The following is an 18963-nucleotide window of genomic DNA, read 5'->3' as shown; positions in this document are numbered from 1 at the left end:
TAGTACAGCCTTTCTGCAAATCCACTTTAAGAATCTAAATAATCTCACACAGGTGCTTGATACAAGGAAGTTGCAGGTCTCAACCAGAATGGAAGCCAGAGAATATCTATTAACTGGACACTGGAAACCAGGCTGTAGCGATAACACAGTAACTGACAGCACTTTGAAGGACCAAATGACAAAGCTCCCCTAAATCATATTTCCACTGCTGGTGAAAACTCAATGCCTGGATATGGTCATGAAACAGATCAATACTCATATCTCTCTAGTTTTATTCAACTAATAAGTGTTACATCATGATACCTTCAGTACAGAAGGCAATTGGTTGCAAGTCTTCAGCATCAGCTATCTCATAACCTAAATGCTCTATATTTCCTGTTGTGAGAGATGCTTTGTGATAATTTTATTACACCCTAATTTCAACAGAGTTCTACACAACCTTTTAAAATGAATGGAACATTAAACTAATAAACAGTGAAGTATTCTTCAGCCTAGGCACAATTCTGCCACACTGAAGTCAAAGATGGATTTAAGGGTCCAAATGTCACCTCCACATTTTATCATGGCATGAAACTGATGGGTCTGTTCATATATCCTTTTCTGCTTCTATTTTGTTTTCCTGTCTGTTTCTTTTACTTAATTCTTGGCTACCATCAAATCAAAATAAAATCTTATTACTGCTGATTACTCAGTCTGTTGTCCTATTTAGGTTAAAATACCTTGCATAAATGTAGTTACAGAAAGGAAATATAACTGTTTCTCTGAAATGACGTAATTTTGATTATATACAGACATGGCAGTAAATTATAACAGTGCTTTGGAAGTCAGCCACATAAGTAGTCCTGTAATTAGTGATACTTTACCCAGGATATTACCAAACATTATGAGGGGAATAATAATGGACCATGTGCTGGATTTACTCCGTCTGTACTTCCCATAAAGGGTTCCCAAAGCACCAGACAGAGATTACTGCAGTAGTTCTTACAAACCCATGAGATTAGATGGAGGGAAGAAGTTTTTTTTTACTCTGAAAGAGGTTGATCTAGTTGAAGATGTCCCTGCCTATAACAGGGACGTTGGATTAGATGACCTTTAAAGGTCCCTTCCAATCCAAGCTATTCTATGATTCTATGTGGAGGGTACTGTTCTCCTTTTACAGAAATAAGAAGCTGCAATACAGGAAACATTTTCCAAAGTGCTTATGGATTTTCTGATTTTAATGTTCACAGAGGTGAGAGCCAGAGGGAGGTGGAAGGAAGCTCTTCTGTCACTCTGACAGCACAATGAGAATCAACCCCAAGCCTTTTCATCACAATCTTGCACATCTGCAAATGAATATAACTTGTACTACGCCTCACCAGTGCATTTAGACAAAAAAAGTAAGGGCACGGCAGAGATCCAGAATGAAAAAAAGAGAATAAGAAACTAATTTTAAATTAGTTCCTGAGCACAGAATTGCTAGTCCCTGGTGATTTCTTTAGGCCTCATGCAACATCAAACATAGCCCAGAAGGCTTCAAACATTTTCATCCTGTTACATCCCTAGGAATATGAGATGTGATGATTTGACTGCACTGCAATGGATAATCTAACAACAGCTTTTCTGTCCCTCATGGCTCCCCGTGATTCTAGCTCATTGCAACTAAAGAAAAAATACAATTTTCTGTATGTTGCTTTCACATAGCATGCTTTCATATAGCATTTTATGTGCTATATGGAATGTCTGAATTATTTTTGTTTGAAACACAGTAGCTAGAAACTGCTATAGGCATTTATTAAGATTAATCAAAATAATTAAAACATGAGTTAAGAAGTAGATGTTTTCCAGAAGTAATTGTCCCCTCTTAATTCTGTCATAGAGAGTAACTAAAACTAGATAAACCCCCAAATTACTTACATGTGCATCATTTAAATTTATCACTCCAATTAGGTTTGTCTATCTAGGACATCAAACCTGTTCTTTATCCCAGACACAACTACTTCTTCATACAAATCTTTTGAAAAATCTTCAGTACTTTGAAACACAATATATAAATTTATCAAGTCATTTGTGCTTTGTACTATTCAGTCAACTTTGTTCAGAGACTGAAGGGCTCGAAGAAACAGTTGAGCTGTGGCTGAACGAATTACTGTGTGGTACCAGAGCAGTGTTATTGCCCATGTGCTAGCTCTTAGCCTGCCAAGAAAAATGTGCTAGCTTAAAATTCAATTAATCTAACATGCTTTTCTAGCATTTGCAAGGGGCTAAAAGTGTGCCTGTGGTCAATGACCACAGCTCAGCTGATTCATAAAAATTCATAAAGCTACAGCATTTTTTTCTCAATCCTTTCAAAAGAAATTTAATATTTTGGTATAATAAAATAGTTTCAGATCTGATTGATCCAATAATGACAGATTAGACTGAAGTTTTAGTCTATATCTTGAAGTCTCTTTTTTTTTACAGCAGGTCCTATGTTTGCTCTGGGCAATCACTCTAAAAACATAAAATGCCACCATCAGAGCTAAAGAGCTAAAAGGAGATAGAAGAAAACATAAGCATAACCCAAAGCAGACAAAGAGATAAAGGAATAGGAACAGAGAAAAATATATTATATGAGAACATAGGAATGGTTTTTTTTAGATTTAGTCAGAGCAAAATGGAATCTTCCAATTAACTTCAATGGATAGTCAGACAATACTTAAAGACTGCGGCTGGGGGTGGACCTAGAACAAGACATAGGATGTTATGTCAGAGAACCCAGTAATTCTAAGCCCCTGAAAATCCATTAAAGCTCTTCTTTTTCAGAGACTACTGTACAGATATGTCAACCTTTAACCTCGGCAGATGGAAGGATTTCTGCATCCCTTCCTATCTCTTTCAACTCCTTCCCTGTTATGCCATGTCCTGTCCTGCATTTTTTTCCTCCTGTTTCCAGTTCTGGACATTCTTGCTCCAAGCAGAGGTTGTTTTGCCTGTGTTTGGGCTCTGGCCACAATTTTTAGATCATCCAAGCTTTTTTCTTGTGCTAGGCAGTATCAAGGAAAGAAAGATAGGTTCAGGGACCAAGAATAATGTTTGAAATAATGAATTAGAATTGCTATTAATGTTCTAGGTCAGAAGGCTAAAACCCTCTAAGTAATGAAACATAAGAGCTGTGCATTTCCAGAGTTCCTGGAACACTGCTCTTGGCTAAAAAGCGTCAATATAAAGACGCTGAAACTTCTCTGACATTTGAAAGAAGGGCATGTCTCCACAAATCTTTTCATGTGTTGCATATTAGAAGCAAGCTTTTAGAGCATGATAATACTCTCTGGAACTACTAAATGATGCCTAATTTTTTTTCTTACTTTTCTTTCTATTGAGAAATTAGTTTGAATTGCTTTAACCTTATAAGCCCCTCAGTAATCCACTTTCCCATCTGAGAGATCTGTGCTGTTTTCGTTGGAGAAGGAGCTGTTCTTCTGCCTAGTGTAACCAGGAAAATGCACTGCTGAAAAGAGATACCTAATCTAGCTTTCAAAAAGAGGTGGTAGACAAAACCAGACTGCTGCATGTTGCTGTTTCACACAGTTGAATCAGTATTGCAATGCATTATGAAGAATATATACTCACAGCTTAACCTATAGCTAATAAAAAAACCGAAATGTTGGAAAAATGGGCATATTAATAAATAAGTAGACATTAAACATGAAAATGGATAATTCAAATGCTTTAGCTGGAAAAATGTCTGTCCAAGGTCTGCACTAAGTAGTGTTAGATGAGCACTGTTTCCTCATTAACTTGTTATAGTATTTTTCTCTGTTCTATTCTAGCCTTGAAAACAAATATTTACTGGAAATGAGAAGAGTGACTGATTGGCCAAATGCATGGAAGAAGTTCTGGAAATGCAAATACCTTATGCTTCTGTTAGGGTCTCATGAGATTTTCAACTTATTTATGTAGCACAACACCTGGTATAAAATTGACATAAAATCACAAAGATTGAGTCACCACCTTACAGTTTTAGAAGATGACTTCCATTTTCTGTGATGTGTGTGCACTTCATGCAGTGTATTGACCTTTCCATGAATTCCTACATACCTGCTCAGGCTGCTTACTTGAAATATTGAACATTGAGTAGCATTCCCTCAAAGATAAGTTATATTGGTTCTCGTAGAACTGTTGCAACAAGGTACTTTATGCACCTAGTCTCCCTGCACAGTCAAAGGGGAGAAGCAAGTAGTTCTGAGGAGCTAAAGCCAAACACCAAAATGCCCAAAGCTGTCAAACAGCACATGGGCTGCACGTGGATGCTTAGTTTGTTTCAACACATAAACCTGAAAAACTCCTCTATTCAGAATCCTGGGCACTGTGTGGCAGGCTTGGACGGCTCTGTTCCCACCAGCAGTGTAAACAGAGCTAGAGGACGTGCCCAGCCCATACAGTTAAACTGTTGCCATCATAATTTCATACTGTGTAAAAGGACTCTTCCAACTGATACATAAGTACGATTTCAAGAACAACACGAGCCAAAGATTGTTACAAATATGCAGTCTGGATGTGGTTTTATTTTTGACTGAGAAACTGACATGCCTCTTCTGAAGCCTGAACTACATGTCAGAAAAACCACCAGAAGAATACTACCCTTCATGTACATATTTGCCTCTGCTGACTATGGCAAAAACTGTGGCTGACAAGCTCCAATGCAGAAACCTACATCATAAATGCATAAATTTAGGTGATCTGAGGCACATGGATTCTGCTAAACCATGGAAAATGTTTTGACAGCCCAAGCTAATTCAGTGGAACAACATGACAAATAATGACCAAGGGTAAGATGGTTTTTATAATTCCCATGTTAGATTAAAATGGACATTTGAATTCTATTAAAACAGCACCAAAGTCCAGAACATACCAAACTGGAGCAGTCAGAAAACCCAAAGTGAGAAGTAAGGAGCATGTGCTGCAATTTATTCAGTACAGTCAGTTTTGAGCACTGTTATGCAGGTGTCTGTACGTGGAACAAATATTCGATAGCATTGAATCCTATTGTTTAGCCCAACAGTTGTCCATGTCTATCCTCTTTCAAATAAAGATTTGAAAGATTTGACAGTCTAGCATCTCAAGGGATTTATTCCTGAGATAAATAAGCTTGATAAGAATAAAGGGTATATAATAAAAGGAGTGCAGAATAACTGTCAATGAACAAGAACAGAATCTTGGAGGTGGTGGGGAGGCTGGTGGGGGACACAAAGCACAATATACTGGAAGGAAGAAAAGTACAGAGTTGTGATAACTCTGGGGAAAGCTGTGACCAGGGACAAGCTAAAGCCACATTACAACACCAACTGCCTGGCATGGAGAACAGGGCATGCTAGATGTGAAAATGGAGAAATGTGGAAACAGTGTTTGAGGAATGAACACATCCCACACCTTCTGGGTGGAAAAATTAGCCCTTGGACTGAATGGAGAGTATGAAAGTCAAAATACTGTGCCTATGCCATGACAAAGTACAGGACAGAAATCCATGAGAGGCAATATGGGATTTGTATAAAACTCCAGGATATGGAGTGGAACAATGCAGGGAGTCCTCAGGATGGTGCAAAATTAATTTCCATTGGTTTGAAGTGTGTGATATCTTGGTACCAACTAGTATGCAGCACACAGACCTTCACAGTACTTTTCAAGTTTGAAGTACATTGCCATTATTCATCTTTCAACAGTGCTATGACACATTAAGTCCACAAAATTATTTATGACTAATATTTTTTTCACAGAATCTGTATGATCAGCAAGGTTTTGAAAAAAATTATTATGTATCAGGACTAGACTGACCTAAAATAACTAACATATAAGCTTATTTTCTGGAGAAATACAGCTGTATGGAGTCAACTGGGGCTTCACTATGTGAATATCATTGAAGAATTGGTTATAATGCTTCCAAATACACAGCAGAAATGCTAGCCCAACACCACTAAACTTCTTTTGTTCCTTATTGTGCCTGGCTTTATGGACTTTCTTTCCTAAAGGATAAAATTTTGCTACTTGCAGTTATTAGGTCATGAGAAAACCCATTTCTGTCAGGGTCATAAAACTGCCACTATTTTCTCAGCAATTAAAGAAAGCCAGAGTAATTGCATGGTACAGCTGAAAGGTATACACAGAAATCTATGCACAGCTCTGGAAGTACAAGGGAAATCCTTGTCATATTGATAGCAGTAACAAATCTCCCATTAACTTCATGGAGCCAGGATTAGTTGTAAGCATTTGCTGAGAAAAGTTCTTGGTCATTTTGCCTATGACACCTGTGTTACTTGAGGTAGATTGTCTCTATCAGGGCTGTATTTTGCAGAATGCACAATTTGTGCTGGACTGGAATAAACATGTTAGAAACCTGCAAGGGTTCTCAGTCAGAAAGTTGATGGCATGGAAGGGTGAAACTGAAATACTGCCTGTGATAGCATAATTGCCAAAATTTAATCCCAAGGATCCAAATCACTTGGACCAACTAGTCAACTGAATGGAACCACCAAATCTCCAGGGTTTCTTTTCTACTAAGAAACACTTATCATTGATTCTTAAATAAAAATCAAACAAAAGAAATAATGCTGATATTTATGATCTTCTTCCTTGATTTTTTTCTTAGTGTTTCTGGAATTCTTCTGAATTTGTCCATTTTTTGTGATGATATATCACAGAGGAAATTTTCCACCCCATCCAATGCTAAGGGGACTACAAGAATAAATGCTCATGTATCCAAGCAAAAATATTTATCATATATTCCCTCCAAATTGCCTTTTATTTTTTCTTTAAAACATGGATATATTTCAAAGATTTCACTTATTTTAGAGTGCTCTTCTGGGAAAGAAGTAATGTAATAATTAATTATCAAAAGCATTGATTATTGCCACAGAACAATGACTGCTGAATTTAAAATACCAGTCTATTTCAAAATTACCTTTATATTTCTTTTTTTTAAACATTAATTCAGAGTTTAAATTATCAGAACTGAAGAAAATTATTTGATTTTCTCTTTGTTTCAGCATCAGTTCTTTGCAGACTTTTGATTCACCAAAAATTTTAGTTTTAGCCATGGTCTGACGCAAAAGAACTATTTTACTTCTTGGAGTTCATCATTATCTGCTCAGGTGTACACCCTTGGCGCTGTCTCTTGCTGCTTTGCCATTGTATGGTGAACTTTTCTGTTCAGTTCAACCCACTGAGATGGAGGAGGACTCATCCTGATTTTCTTATGGGGTGCAGGAAGAAATAGCAGCCTGGTGACAAGATCCCTTTTAAACCTGTTGCTATAGTAACAGGCAGACAATCTTCCTCTTTACATAACCTCCAGATTGGGAATTTCTCGAATCAGGGTGCTGTCTCTTGTCTTTCTGGCTGAGCTCTGTTTTGGATCTGTGACAAACACTGCAAACATTAATTGCCTTTCTCCACCATCACCGGCACCCAGATTTTCCATGTGGCAGTGAAGGGCCAAACTGTGACTCCTGTTCCTGGGATGAGGTGGTGATTTGAGTACCCTCACTGCAGGCAAGTTTGTGACAAGGCATCACACTGTGCTGCTGTCTGTTCTCTTATGAAGAGAAATGACATTATAAAAAGATGGAAAAAACAAGTGAAGTTGCACAATGAAAGGTGACAACTGAACTCAGCAGTGAAAGCTGGGATTGTATTAGCAATCTTTGCTGGTGTTTATCCTGCTGCACTGCTTCTGCCAGTGCAAATTCTCTCGGGAAGACAGTGGCCTATGTGCCCAGCACTGCAACGGAAGACTGCAGTCATTTACCTCCACACTGGAAGCATCTCCACCACCCTGGTTGTGCCAAAATTTGTCTCGCTCCTGACAGAACCTAAGCAGGCAATGACGAATGTGGAGGTAGAGCATGGTAACTTTTTTTCTGAGGAAATGGAGAGCACATCATTTAAGCTGCTCATCATAGGAATATATTTAAAAGGCTGCACATTTTATCCTTTTGTAAAGGGACAATCCAGTGAAGACACTCATTGAGGAAGGCACATGTGGCTAAGCAGTCAGTCTCTCATATCTCATCTCATCTCATCTCATCTCATCTCATCTCATCATCTCATCTGTTGAAGCTGTCACACTATGGGAAGGTAAATGTTGCGTGTCAGGTATGCACCCAGGTGTTACAGAGGTCAGAAGGGCATGAGGGAGAGAAAAATGTCCCTTCTTTGCTAACATCCCACATGTGAAATCATTTAGAACAGAAATATTTGTTTATGAATGCATAAACCCCTTTGTATTCTGTAGTAGAAATGGATGAATAATTCATTACAAATATCCTATTTGATTAATCTTACATCCTTACAAATGTCTCCTCCTGTTTGTGAATTGACCTTGGGCCTAATGGGATTTTTGCAGAGTTATTTGACATTATGAGGTATTTAATTTTTAGAAATAGCTTTTGATCTGCAGATGTTAATAAGCATTTGTTGCCAACAACCTACAATTAAAATGCTGGACAGTTAGCATGTTTTTACATGATGTTCAGGACATATAATATGATTTTCTTCTATGACTGAAAGTAATTTACAGAATAAGTTCTCAAGCATAACTAAAAGGAATTTAAAGTTCAAAATTTATTTTCTGAAAATAATTTTATTTCATTAGCGTTTTCTACAGTCTTGATCATCACATCAATAAGCTTCTACACTACAGTTTCTGGATACAGAAAAATTAAATCTGTGAAGTGGAATTATTTCAAGATATGATGGAATAAGACTAATAAGAAAGGCCATTTTTTGCAGTATCTGTTCATCTAGTCACAATAAGCAAGTAATAGGGTCACACTGAATCATATCAGGGCACATCATATTTAAAATCTCTTGTAAATTTAAGATACTTGTATATTGTCATGCCAAACCACCTGGCTACATATTTTTATTATATGGCAGAAAGATAGCCCTGCGGTTAGAGGATTAACTTGGGAAATCTCCAGTCAAGTTTTCTGTCAGCCATGAATTATTTGTATGGTTCAGGACAAGGCCACGGGCAGGGGTGTCAGTTGCCATGGAGAGGTTTGACCTTACCTCACTGGGTTGCAGTGAACCTTTGTGCATATCTCTTGTAGACTCCCTACTTCTATTCCTCATACGACTAGAATAAAACTTCTGTACCTCTGAGTGTTAATGTCAGAAACCAGGGAAACCCCCAGTTTGTGGCACATCTAAGAATTTAAACCAGAGTGTTACTGTGCCTGCTGATTACTGGGATGAGTGTCACGATAGTGGTTACTCTGTGTGGACAAGCCACGTGTCTGACTGAAGTCCCACCAGCTCCAGTCAGTCTACAGATGTTTAACTATCCCTGGATGCACCAAGGGAAGGTGCACCAAGGCGTGGATGTGGCACAGAGGAGAGTCAAGAGCTCACTGACAGCCCCATCTCTGTCCTTGAGAAAATTTCCTGTCATGCCTGGTACAGGAAGCTAAAACCCTTGAAAAGTAGGGAGTGTTCAGACACTGACTGCACTAAGGAGGGATAATATGGTAGAAGGACAGACAGACTGAAAAGTCAGGACTTTTTTTATGTTTTCATTTCAAGAACAGCCATGTGCTTTCTTCCTTCCAACACATAAGGTCATAAAGGCATGATCATGCAATCAACAGTGATTGAATAACCATGAGTTACTGTCTGACACTTGAACTCTACCAATTAATCAAAAGCACAAATGCATCAACTGTGAAATAAGAATACATTTTTGTAACCTGCCCTTAAAGTCCCTTACAGTTTACTTTGTAATTGAGGCATGTTAAGAGCATTATTAGTAACTACAACATGTTTTACATGTTTCAACCTTTTCCTTAACATCAACTCAATATCCATTCCTGAAGAGAAAACAGCAATTTAGTTTAGAAAAAGCCTTTAGTGCAAGTTCTCTTTCCTTGCTTGGTATTAGGTGCTGCTAACTATAAAACTTGTGTAAATTAAATGTTTTCCTTACCTATAAAAAGTAATTAAAACGATTTTTCAATAACCTATTTTTCCCTCTTCACTCTGTGCATGCACTATCTATTAAAATATATATTTAAAGAGAAGTTCATCCCATCTTCCCCATTCACATTTCTTTAACTATTTGAATGCCTTTCAAACATGACATTTTTCTATTTCTCTTGTTAAGATTGCACTATTTGCTTTTGACACCTGAAGAAAATGTTGCCTTACCCTTTGCATGCCTAAAGTAAACAAGACTGGGAAATTTTCAGATAGCATAGAAAAGAGCAGTTTAATTAAATGTTTATTTTCTAATACATTATCATTGTTTAGATAATATAAACACCAGCAAGAAGAAAGCTTGGAATTGAAAGAACTCCAGTTTCCATGAGACTTACAGTGAGCTGCTTGAGATCACACATCAGATCTCTTGCTCTCATCACCATGCCCTGCTACCTTCATTTGTTTATTTGGTTAACCAGGTTGCTTATTTGAGATATTTCTAGTGAAAAGAATAGGAATTTTTTTGGTGTGAGTGTGAATGTTGTAACAATAATACTTATCACCCTGAACTCTGGTAACAAATAAATGTTAGTGGAAAAGCTATGAAGTATGGTTCTCACAAACTAACTGTTAATGCATGGATAAGCTTTTTTTGAAGGAATCCATTGCATTTATGCCTGTTTTAACTAATGAGGTCTTTTATAGAATCAATAGTGGGAAAGAGCTGAGATCAGTCCTATCCCTTGATGCCTTTTTCCAATTAAGGCAGTGGATCATTTTATTAAAAATATTATTTAATGACTATTCGGCATTTTCACTCTGGTGAGATACTGTGCAAACATTAATTAATCCCCACCAAAACCCCAAACCTCACTAGGAAATACTAAACCCATTTTACAAACAAGGGCCTGGAGCCAGAGATCTTTCAGTACCACAGAGATCATAACTTGAAGCTCCTCAGGACAATGGGAGTCTAGAATAATGAATGGTCCTGCAGTTAGAGCTTCCTCAAAGAACATCATCCTGACTCTATCTTGACTTGGGGCAATTATTTTACTTCTCAAGGAAAGCCCTTTCTGTGTTTTCTTCAGGGATGAAGGTCTCTAGCAGTCTGTCAGATCGAGGCTGTTTATACAAAACAATTACATAGTCATTGGGTTACGTATATACAGAAAAGAAGTGAGCCCATTTCCATAGTCCAGTAATTAGAGTATCCACCCAGAATCATATTTCTCTCCAACTAATATTTACCTTTACACATGTGCAACAGCAAGAAGAAGTGAAGACTGAGAAAGATCTAATAGTTTGCAGCTTTTTCACTTATGTTATATATATACAGTTAATTGATTTGAACACAAATCTTCAAGTGACATAACACAACCCTGGGGCAAAGACAGAAAGACAGATACATCCTATCCATCTGTAGAGGTGTAGCACATTAGCACAGCTGTAACTACAGAGCTTGTCTACACAGAACTTATCTAACTATCCCACGACTTTTATAAAAGTCTTCCCAATTTCAGTGATTCTCTCTAGGGGAGAAGCAGACATCATATGTTTTTACATTAGTGATAGTACCCAGTCCACTTCTTTTGATGACCTCCCGTTTGGTAGTTAGGTCCTCTGAGAAGGACAGGATTTTCTTCCGAAAATATTAAAGCCATCCACCTCTTCCCATGTATTATCTAGAAACCTTTGGTATTTACTTTCAGAGGACTCTAATAAGGACACATGACCTAGGAGCAAGGACAGATTTTTCCTTGCTTTTGGCCTATCTTTTTTCAGTCATTTGGCCATAAATAGTTGCAATTTTTGAAAGCAGCTTAATTCCTTTGTAGTCTAGTTGTGATTTGTAGTTGTTATTTCTGTTGTTTTACTTTTCTGTTTCTCGTTTCTGACTAATCCCCCATCTTCTTCCTAGTTAGGGTTCTGGATGATTGGTCAGTTAGAATATATCTTTGTGTTAATCTTTGATTACCAATTTCATAAGAGGGTCCTTGCTCCTAAAGATACTTGACATTTAATATTATTGACTTATATACCATTTATTGTGGCTCCAGAAATCCTGCAGATCTTTCTCAAAAAAATGGGAAGGAGAACAATTTTGACATACTTCTAAAGCATGACTTATCTCACTCTTCATCAACCTTCTAAAGTAGACCAAACCTGCTATGTCCTAGAAAAGTCTAACACTCTTCATTGACTCTAGAAGAAGTCCAGAGATCTACAGTTTAGACATCTACATCTGAAATACTTTCCAACTCTCAGATGAGATGAATTCTAACGTTACCAGGGCATCTGAACTCCTTCCTGTGTGCTGTGAAATGGGACAGCAGGATGAAAAAACTCCAAATGTCCAAAAAGGCTGAGATACTTGCTCATTTCATGGCTCCTCCATAGGATCCACTTGTGAAATTCCTAGGAAGCCTCATGTTTAACCATATCTTCCCTTTTACACCACTTCGATTACGGCAGAAACTGCCTGAGGCTTCTTCAGTCTGTTCCTTAACACATTCTTCTGTCCAGTCTTTGGAAGGAATCCTGTAGCTTTTTTCACTTGTTTTGGAATATTAAGTGAATAAACAAGTCCAGTACAGATATTTTCACATTGAACATTTATGAAACTCCCTGACTTGAGTGCAACTGAGTGGCAACACTACTTGCTTTAGAAAATCCTCTTCTAAGAGATTGTCTAAACATAAGGACACAACATGTCTGAATTCATGCTCCTTGTTCAAACTGCTTGAGTAGTTTTCCTTAACACAGCAACTGTGATTTATCTTCCTAGCAGTGTGCAATAATACAGTCAGGGAAAGAGTTCATAATATTCTTGTCAACTAAAACAATATCCTAAAATAAAAAAATAAACTGTTGCAATATATTAACATGAGCATATTCACAAAAAGAGAAAAATTACTTTACACTGACTTCTGAAATGTAAGTAAGCTCATGTTGAATAAAGTCAGCTTTAAGTAGCAAACACATAGAAACCACTTCCCATATTGCTTTTCTAAAAATAACCACATAAAGTAATTGCATGTAAATCAAAATTTTGTTGGATTTCACATAAACCAGTGACAATGTGAGTATGAAATTCCAGGAACAGAAACTCATGTTTTCACAATCTAAATGTAAAAAACTGAAGCCAGTGGGGCATTTTAGTTCTAGCTTTGTAAAACAGAAGTATCAAGATTTCACTCATGGGCTTTAAGAGTTTGTGATTTCTTCTTGCTTCTGTTATTTTTTCAAATTGAGAAGGTAACATTCAAAACTGTGTGCATTTAGGCTGTTCTCTAAGGGGTAAGAAAAAGAGAAAATGACAAAAGAAGGAAGGTTGGCAAATTCCTTGAACACCTTCTTTTGAATTCTCAGTTGCCTGACTGTTACCCAAATCTGATGTTTTTTACTTTGTATTCTCTAACCTTATAGAGCAGGTGAAAAATGCCCAGAAGGATTGGACTGAGAGTTTTTTGGCCACTGTCACTGACACCACGTGGTGCCGTGCCTGCTGCAGGCTCCGTGGCAGGGGGGAGGCTGTGCCCCAGAGCAGCCTCCTGCGCCCAGCCTTGGGGTGCACGAGCAGTACCAGGTATCTGAGAGATGGGATCTGTACCTAGCTCCTCCTCTGGCGTCCCTGGAAAACTGAAGCCCGACTTGAGCAGATCGCCACCCTCTTCTTCTGAAAAGACAGAAACAAAGTAGCTATTTAATAACGCTGATATTTTTCTATATCCAGACATAACTCTCCACTAGTTTTTAAATCCACTCAGTGATACCTATTACCATTCAGGACCTCTGTTAATGTGAAGCTGCTGAGCTGCTATTATCTGCAGTATCTATCCCTTTGACAGTTTCTCAAGTGTTCTTCTATTAGCAACAGTATTAATTGTTTTTATTATTTTAATTTTGCTAGACATTTTCAAATAATTAATGTCATAATATTCATAAATGCCATTTTTGTAACTTCTTTTACATTGTTCTTTCCAACTTTTCTTAGTGATGTTGAATTGTATTGCTTTTTTGCCTTCATGTAATTATTCCAGAAGAATCCTTATTGTTGGTCCCCCAGATGCACCTCTAGCACTTCCCACACATTATTCTTAGGCCACTTTTATTACCTTTTATTCACAAACATTTCTATTCTGCCATTATGGACTATGATAATGCTGTGATGATGACTTTTTCTTATCAATAACATTTACTTTTGTGCTAGAGATAACTTGTGTAATTATGAAAAAGTATTTAAACTTGGGTGATATGTATATGCAGCATGAATGCAGAAACCACCTGAATGGCTTGAGTGCAGCTCTGAGCTACCCTGCTTACATCCCTTTCAGAGCTGCAGTTTGTTACCTCTGCATTGCCCTCTTGTCATGCTGGCACATAAACTACTTTTGGCCCAGGCAAGTAGTCTAGATATTTCTGTAATGGTGCAGCAAATGGAAAACTGGGTCAGTAACAATTCCATGAGATGCAAGATTGGCTTCAGAATACATGGATTATGATACAAAATATCTCATTAATATGTTTCATGTATTTATCAGTGCTACCTTTTAAATGTTTTTTATGTTTTTCCCCTATCCTCCATATTTGCTGGTGTCTCAGGTGGGTGGAAATTATCAAGTATACACAGCCTTCCACTGTTCTCTTTCTTACCGTCTGTGTATGTTACAAGCACAGACACCCCAGAAGAACAGGGAAATAATGGAGTACTCCATGTCCTCTCACTGTACGTTCAACCAGCAGCTCTCAAAAGAAAGATAAAATCAGGTATTGCCGACCGTGTTTTTCTGATGCACTGCCGACGACTGATGACTTCCAAATAACTCACATCAGTTCATACTATCATACCCTCAGGCAGACATTTCTGTAAGGTTGAACCAGCTCAGACTTTTCTTAGGAGTACCTCAATGAGACCAGATGGTTTTTGTGGTGCAGCTTACAATAGACACACAGTTTTGCCTGTTTCAATGCTCCATTTAACAAACACATGCATTTTGCATATTTCTTGGTCTTGGTTACACTTCAATTTGTATTCCGATTTTTTCCCAATTATCTCACAGCAAGCAAAATGAGTGAATATTCTCATGTGAATCTCTCAAGCAATTGTTCCGAGGTTTTGACAATTTCTGAGGTTAAGAATATCTAATTGATAACAACAAGTTGTATAGCACAGATACTGCATAGAAAATTAGTTCCAAGGATGTTAAGAATGTTGGATAAGCCAAGCTGTCAAATAAACATCTTGTTTATAAACTCAATTGTTAAAAAACCTCAGTCTGCTAAAATACAGTCTACAAGAGATTTCAGTAAGTGACGGATGAAAAGTCATACACAATTTAAAAAATGACTGGCATATGAATTTAAATTAAACTTCATTTGGAGAGGTAATGGACAACTCTAATTAAATAAAAGCACAAATTAGGCAGTTTCCATGGAGACTTTGCTCACATGATCTGCCTGTATTGTATAACTCATACGCTTGTCCTCTAATGTGGCTGCACAAGAGTAAGGAATCAAATGAAAGTTATAACAAAAATATTCAGAAGGATCCTTTACATTCTTGCAAGTAACTAGGAGATCTCACTGCTAACTTCAAAATAAAGAAGATAGTTTTATATTTTTGAAAAAGCTATTAATTTATTCCAAAGGTCTATCTTGCACATATATTCAGAAACACTTATGGAATGAATGCATAACTTTATTTTCCCTTGCAAGAAATCAGCATCATAAAACAAGTCTGCCCAAAACTAGACTGTTAGGAGTAGGCTAATCAAGACTAAAAATTTGTGGGTCTGAAGTGTTTGAAAAAAAAAAAGAAAAGAAATTTCTTTTTCAAAATTGAAGGGAAAGGTCATGCAATGAGATCCATAAGTCAGATTCTGACTTTGCTGTAAGCGTTCCTGTGCAAATTTGGACAGTCCACTTAATCTCCTTCTGTCTCAATTTCCCATTAGAATTAAGATTAGAATTAATTTCTCTCTTGTAGCTATACTACATTTGTTAGTGTCAGTGAGCCTGTTGTCTAGAAGAGCCTACAGAGAGCACAAAGAGATTAAATGTCCTTCCTACAGAAATGCTGTATTCTGTTATGAATAGGGTCTTGCAGATATTTCAAAGGAAATTAGAATTCCTTTGTCATTCCGTTAGATTTATGAATCTGTATGAGGGGTATGAGTAGGTCTTAGTGATTAGTTTACTTTCTAATTATGAGGACTTTTTATTTCTTTATATTGTATCACTATACCTATTCACATCACTATTTCACTGTTTATGTTGTCTTTCAAAAGGCTTTTGTCATTTCAGCCCTTGAAGAGATTCAATTTTTGTGTTCTGTACTTATGAAGCATAAATTAATCTAGAGTCTTGGTGGCTCTTACAGGATTACACAGATAATCTTTGTATGAGGTTGATCTGTACTCCAAACTCATATTATTCCTTCAGCAACAGACATACACAGCCTTTGTTTCTTCACTTTAAATTTTTCCTAGAAATTACCATTTGTATTATTGACCACAGAAATGAAAAGCACGGCCTTCATTCATGAACACACAGCATTCGTGTTCATATCTCATAGTAATGGAGACAGGCAGATGATCACAGCATTTTCACTCATGCTGAAATGCAAGTGTCAGAGGATGAGTGCATTCATGTCATGTCATTCACCTTCTCTATCTCACAGATCTATGGGATCTCAGCTTGCCCTTTGCTACCTACTGGTAGAACATTCTACACCAGTGGACATAGAAGAAAATGGTGTTAGCATGGAGTGCTTCAATGGGCAATGAATTGCAAACAAAGAGATTATGAAAATAGGATGATTTATAATATAAGTTTTTAAACAATGTGTGGAACACAGTTCTCACACAAGGGACACTTATCAGTATATAAACTACTGCACCACAGACAGGTCTAAATACAAAGCAAGACTTTTGCTCTGAAGCTGAAGCTAAAATGTAGCAAGAAAATCCACTCTCGACAGGGATCAAAATATTGACAAAAAATGAAAGTCTCTAAAAGTGCAGAGATATTTGCTTCTGTGAAAGCTCAATGTATAGTAAAATGATGCTGTGATCTGCATAAGTAGGAGAGCACAAACTATCATTTACATGTAGTATCTCATTTTCCTTTTTAGATATGCGATGTATCTGTCATTCATTCCAGTGCAACACTGCACAGATGACACTCAAAACTGTGATAGGAACCTTTCACAGCTGAAGTTCTCCAGACTTAAGCTTGGAAATGTCAGGAGATATTGTTGAGTTGGAATCAGCTTGACAGATCCAGATGGCTCATTCAACCCTGAAGCTACTACATGTACAGTGGGAAATGACACAGACCAGTGCCCAAGATGAAGCTGGCATGGCACAGCTTTTGTCCTAAGAAAAGGCTGGATGTCTGTCAGGAGTGTGCCCCGGCTTGTTCTGTTCCATACCCTGCTAAGGAGATGTTCTCTAGGGAAGCACTGGTTGGCATGGGCCAAATCTGGTCAAGGCTATGTGCTGTGGCAGGGATGAATGAACTTTGCCCACCCTTCAAATTTTTTCATCTCAGCTTTAACTTCTCAGTATACTCTTTGAACCTGATCTATCACTTTAAATCCTCTTTTCTCACCTGAAAAGTCTTGCCTCTCTGTTGGCCCTCATTTTTTATGCAGTCATTCTACCCTTAACAACCAGGCATGCCATTTCCGTCTCCTAATTGTACTTCTTTTATAACCTATTCATCCACTAAATAGGCCCCAGTGTCAGTGGACTTGTTGCTCACATACTTTAAAAGGTTCACATCAGCAAGACTTATAATCAATTAACTGCCTTCTCCATCAGAATATAAGAGTAAGACTGAACTAGAACTGATACTGAACTTCTTAGTTCATAGGATTTTGCTTTATTTATTATTGGCCTGCTCTGGACCTCACACCAATTTTTTTCACTGTGTGCAAGCTCCCTATGGCAGCTTCTGTTTTTCAGTTTTTATATAGTGCCTGGTATTATAAGTGTGACAACAAATGAGAGAAAACACAGGCCTAAAAATGTCCAATTTAAACTGCAGCTGGAATTTCATTCAATCACATAATGACAGATCATAGAATGTGTCCAGATGATGAATATGGGGCACTCACCACATCACTCCATAATCTGAGAAAACAAAATCACCTCTCCCAGACTAGGAAAACTTAGAGATCTAGAAGAGAAATCTCCTGTACCTCAAATCCTGCTATGCAATCAAAACACTTCATGCAGGGGGCCTTTGACCCTGGCCAAAGACATCCCCAGACTGCTCAGTGTATATCATGAGAACAGAGAACTGAGAACTGGTCCTGACCTCGAGGTAACAACAAAATGTCTGCATGCCTGGGAGATGTTATGGACTCCTCACCCCCCCTGGGAGACAGCTAATTGGATTGGTTTGGACCTTGCCCAGGAGGCTAAAAACACTTCTGGCAAACCTACTCCTTTCCTCACCCAATCCTCAAGAGGCTACATCCAATCTTTATTACATCTATAAAGTAAAGTAGGCATGGCAAAGGCTCCTCCTCCAGCCATGATGCCAACTGGCATGCTCTAGCCATATCTTCAAAAACAGGTTGGATCCATCCAAACTGTGACGGGGAATGGTCCCTTGCCCATGCTAATTCCCTAGTAAAGCCTGGGAATTATTTGGGACAGAGGAAATTTGTTGGCCAAGTTTAAAACTAAGACAGGAACCTGTCTGAGCAGCATTACAAACAATCAAATTTGTATTTGTTGGGCATTGTCCTGGCACTGTTTAATTTACTACAGATGTAGCCCAGGTGGCAGTATTGTCAAATACAATATTCTCATGCATTGTTCTCACAGCATGCTGATAAGGAACAAATACACAGAAGGACAGCAGGGCTGAGAAAACTCTGATTGAAATAAAAATTAAAGCTGATAGTAGCAGATTTAGGGTTATTGAGGTTTTCCTTTGCAAGAGGCCTGTGTGAGAAGTATTAACAGTAAGAGGAAGTCATTGTTTAATTAAGTTGTTTTTGCTTTTCTCATCACA

General features: G+C 37.7%; 1 protein-coding gene across 1 annotated transcript in view; it reads right to left on the bottom strand.

The window, feature by feature from the left end:
- The window catches only part of DLGAP2 (DLG associated protein 2), a 459534-nt gene that overhangs the window by 91984 nt on the left and 348587 nt on the right, over positions 1-18963 (bottom strand). Inside the window, 1 exon segment of the mRNA XM_032104583.1 lies at positions 13547-13612. Within this exon segment, the coding sequence (XP_031960474.1) occupies positions 13547-13612 (66 nt within the window).

The sequence above is a fragment of the Corvus moneduloides genome, chromosome 3 (genome assembly GCF_009650955.1).
Source record: "Corvus moneduloides isolate bCorMon1 chromosome 3, bCorMon1.pri, whole genome shotgun sequence".
In the NCBI taxonomy this organism is placed as follows: Eukaryota; Metazoa; Chordata; class Aves; order Passeriformes; family Corvidae; genus Corvus; species Corvus moneduloides.
This window is presented reverse-complemented; position numbering and strand designations above follow the sequence as displayed.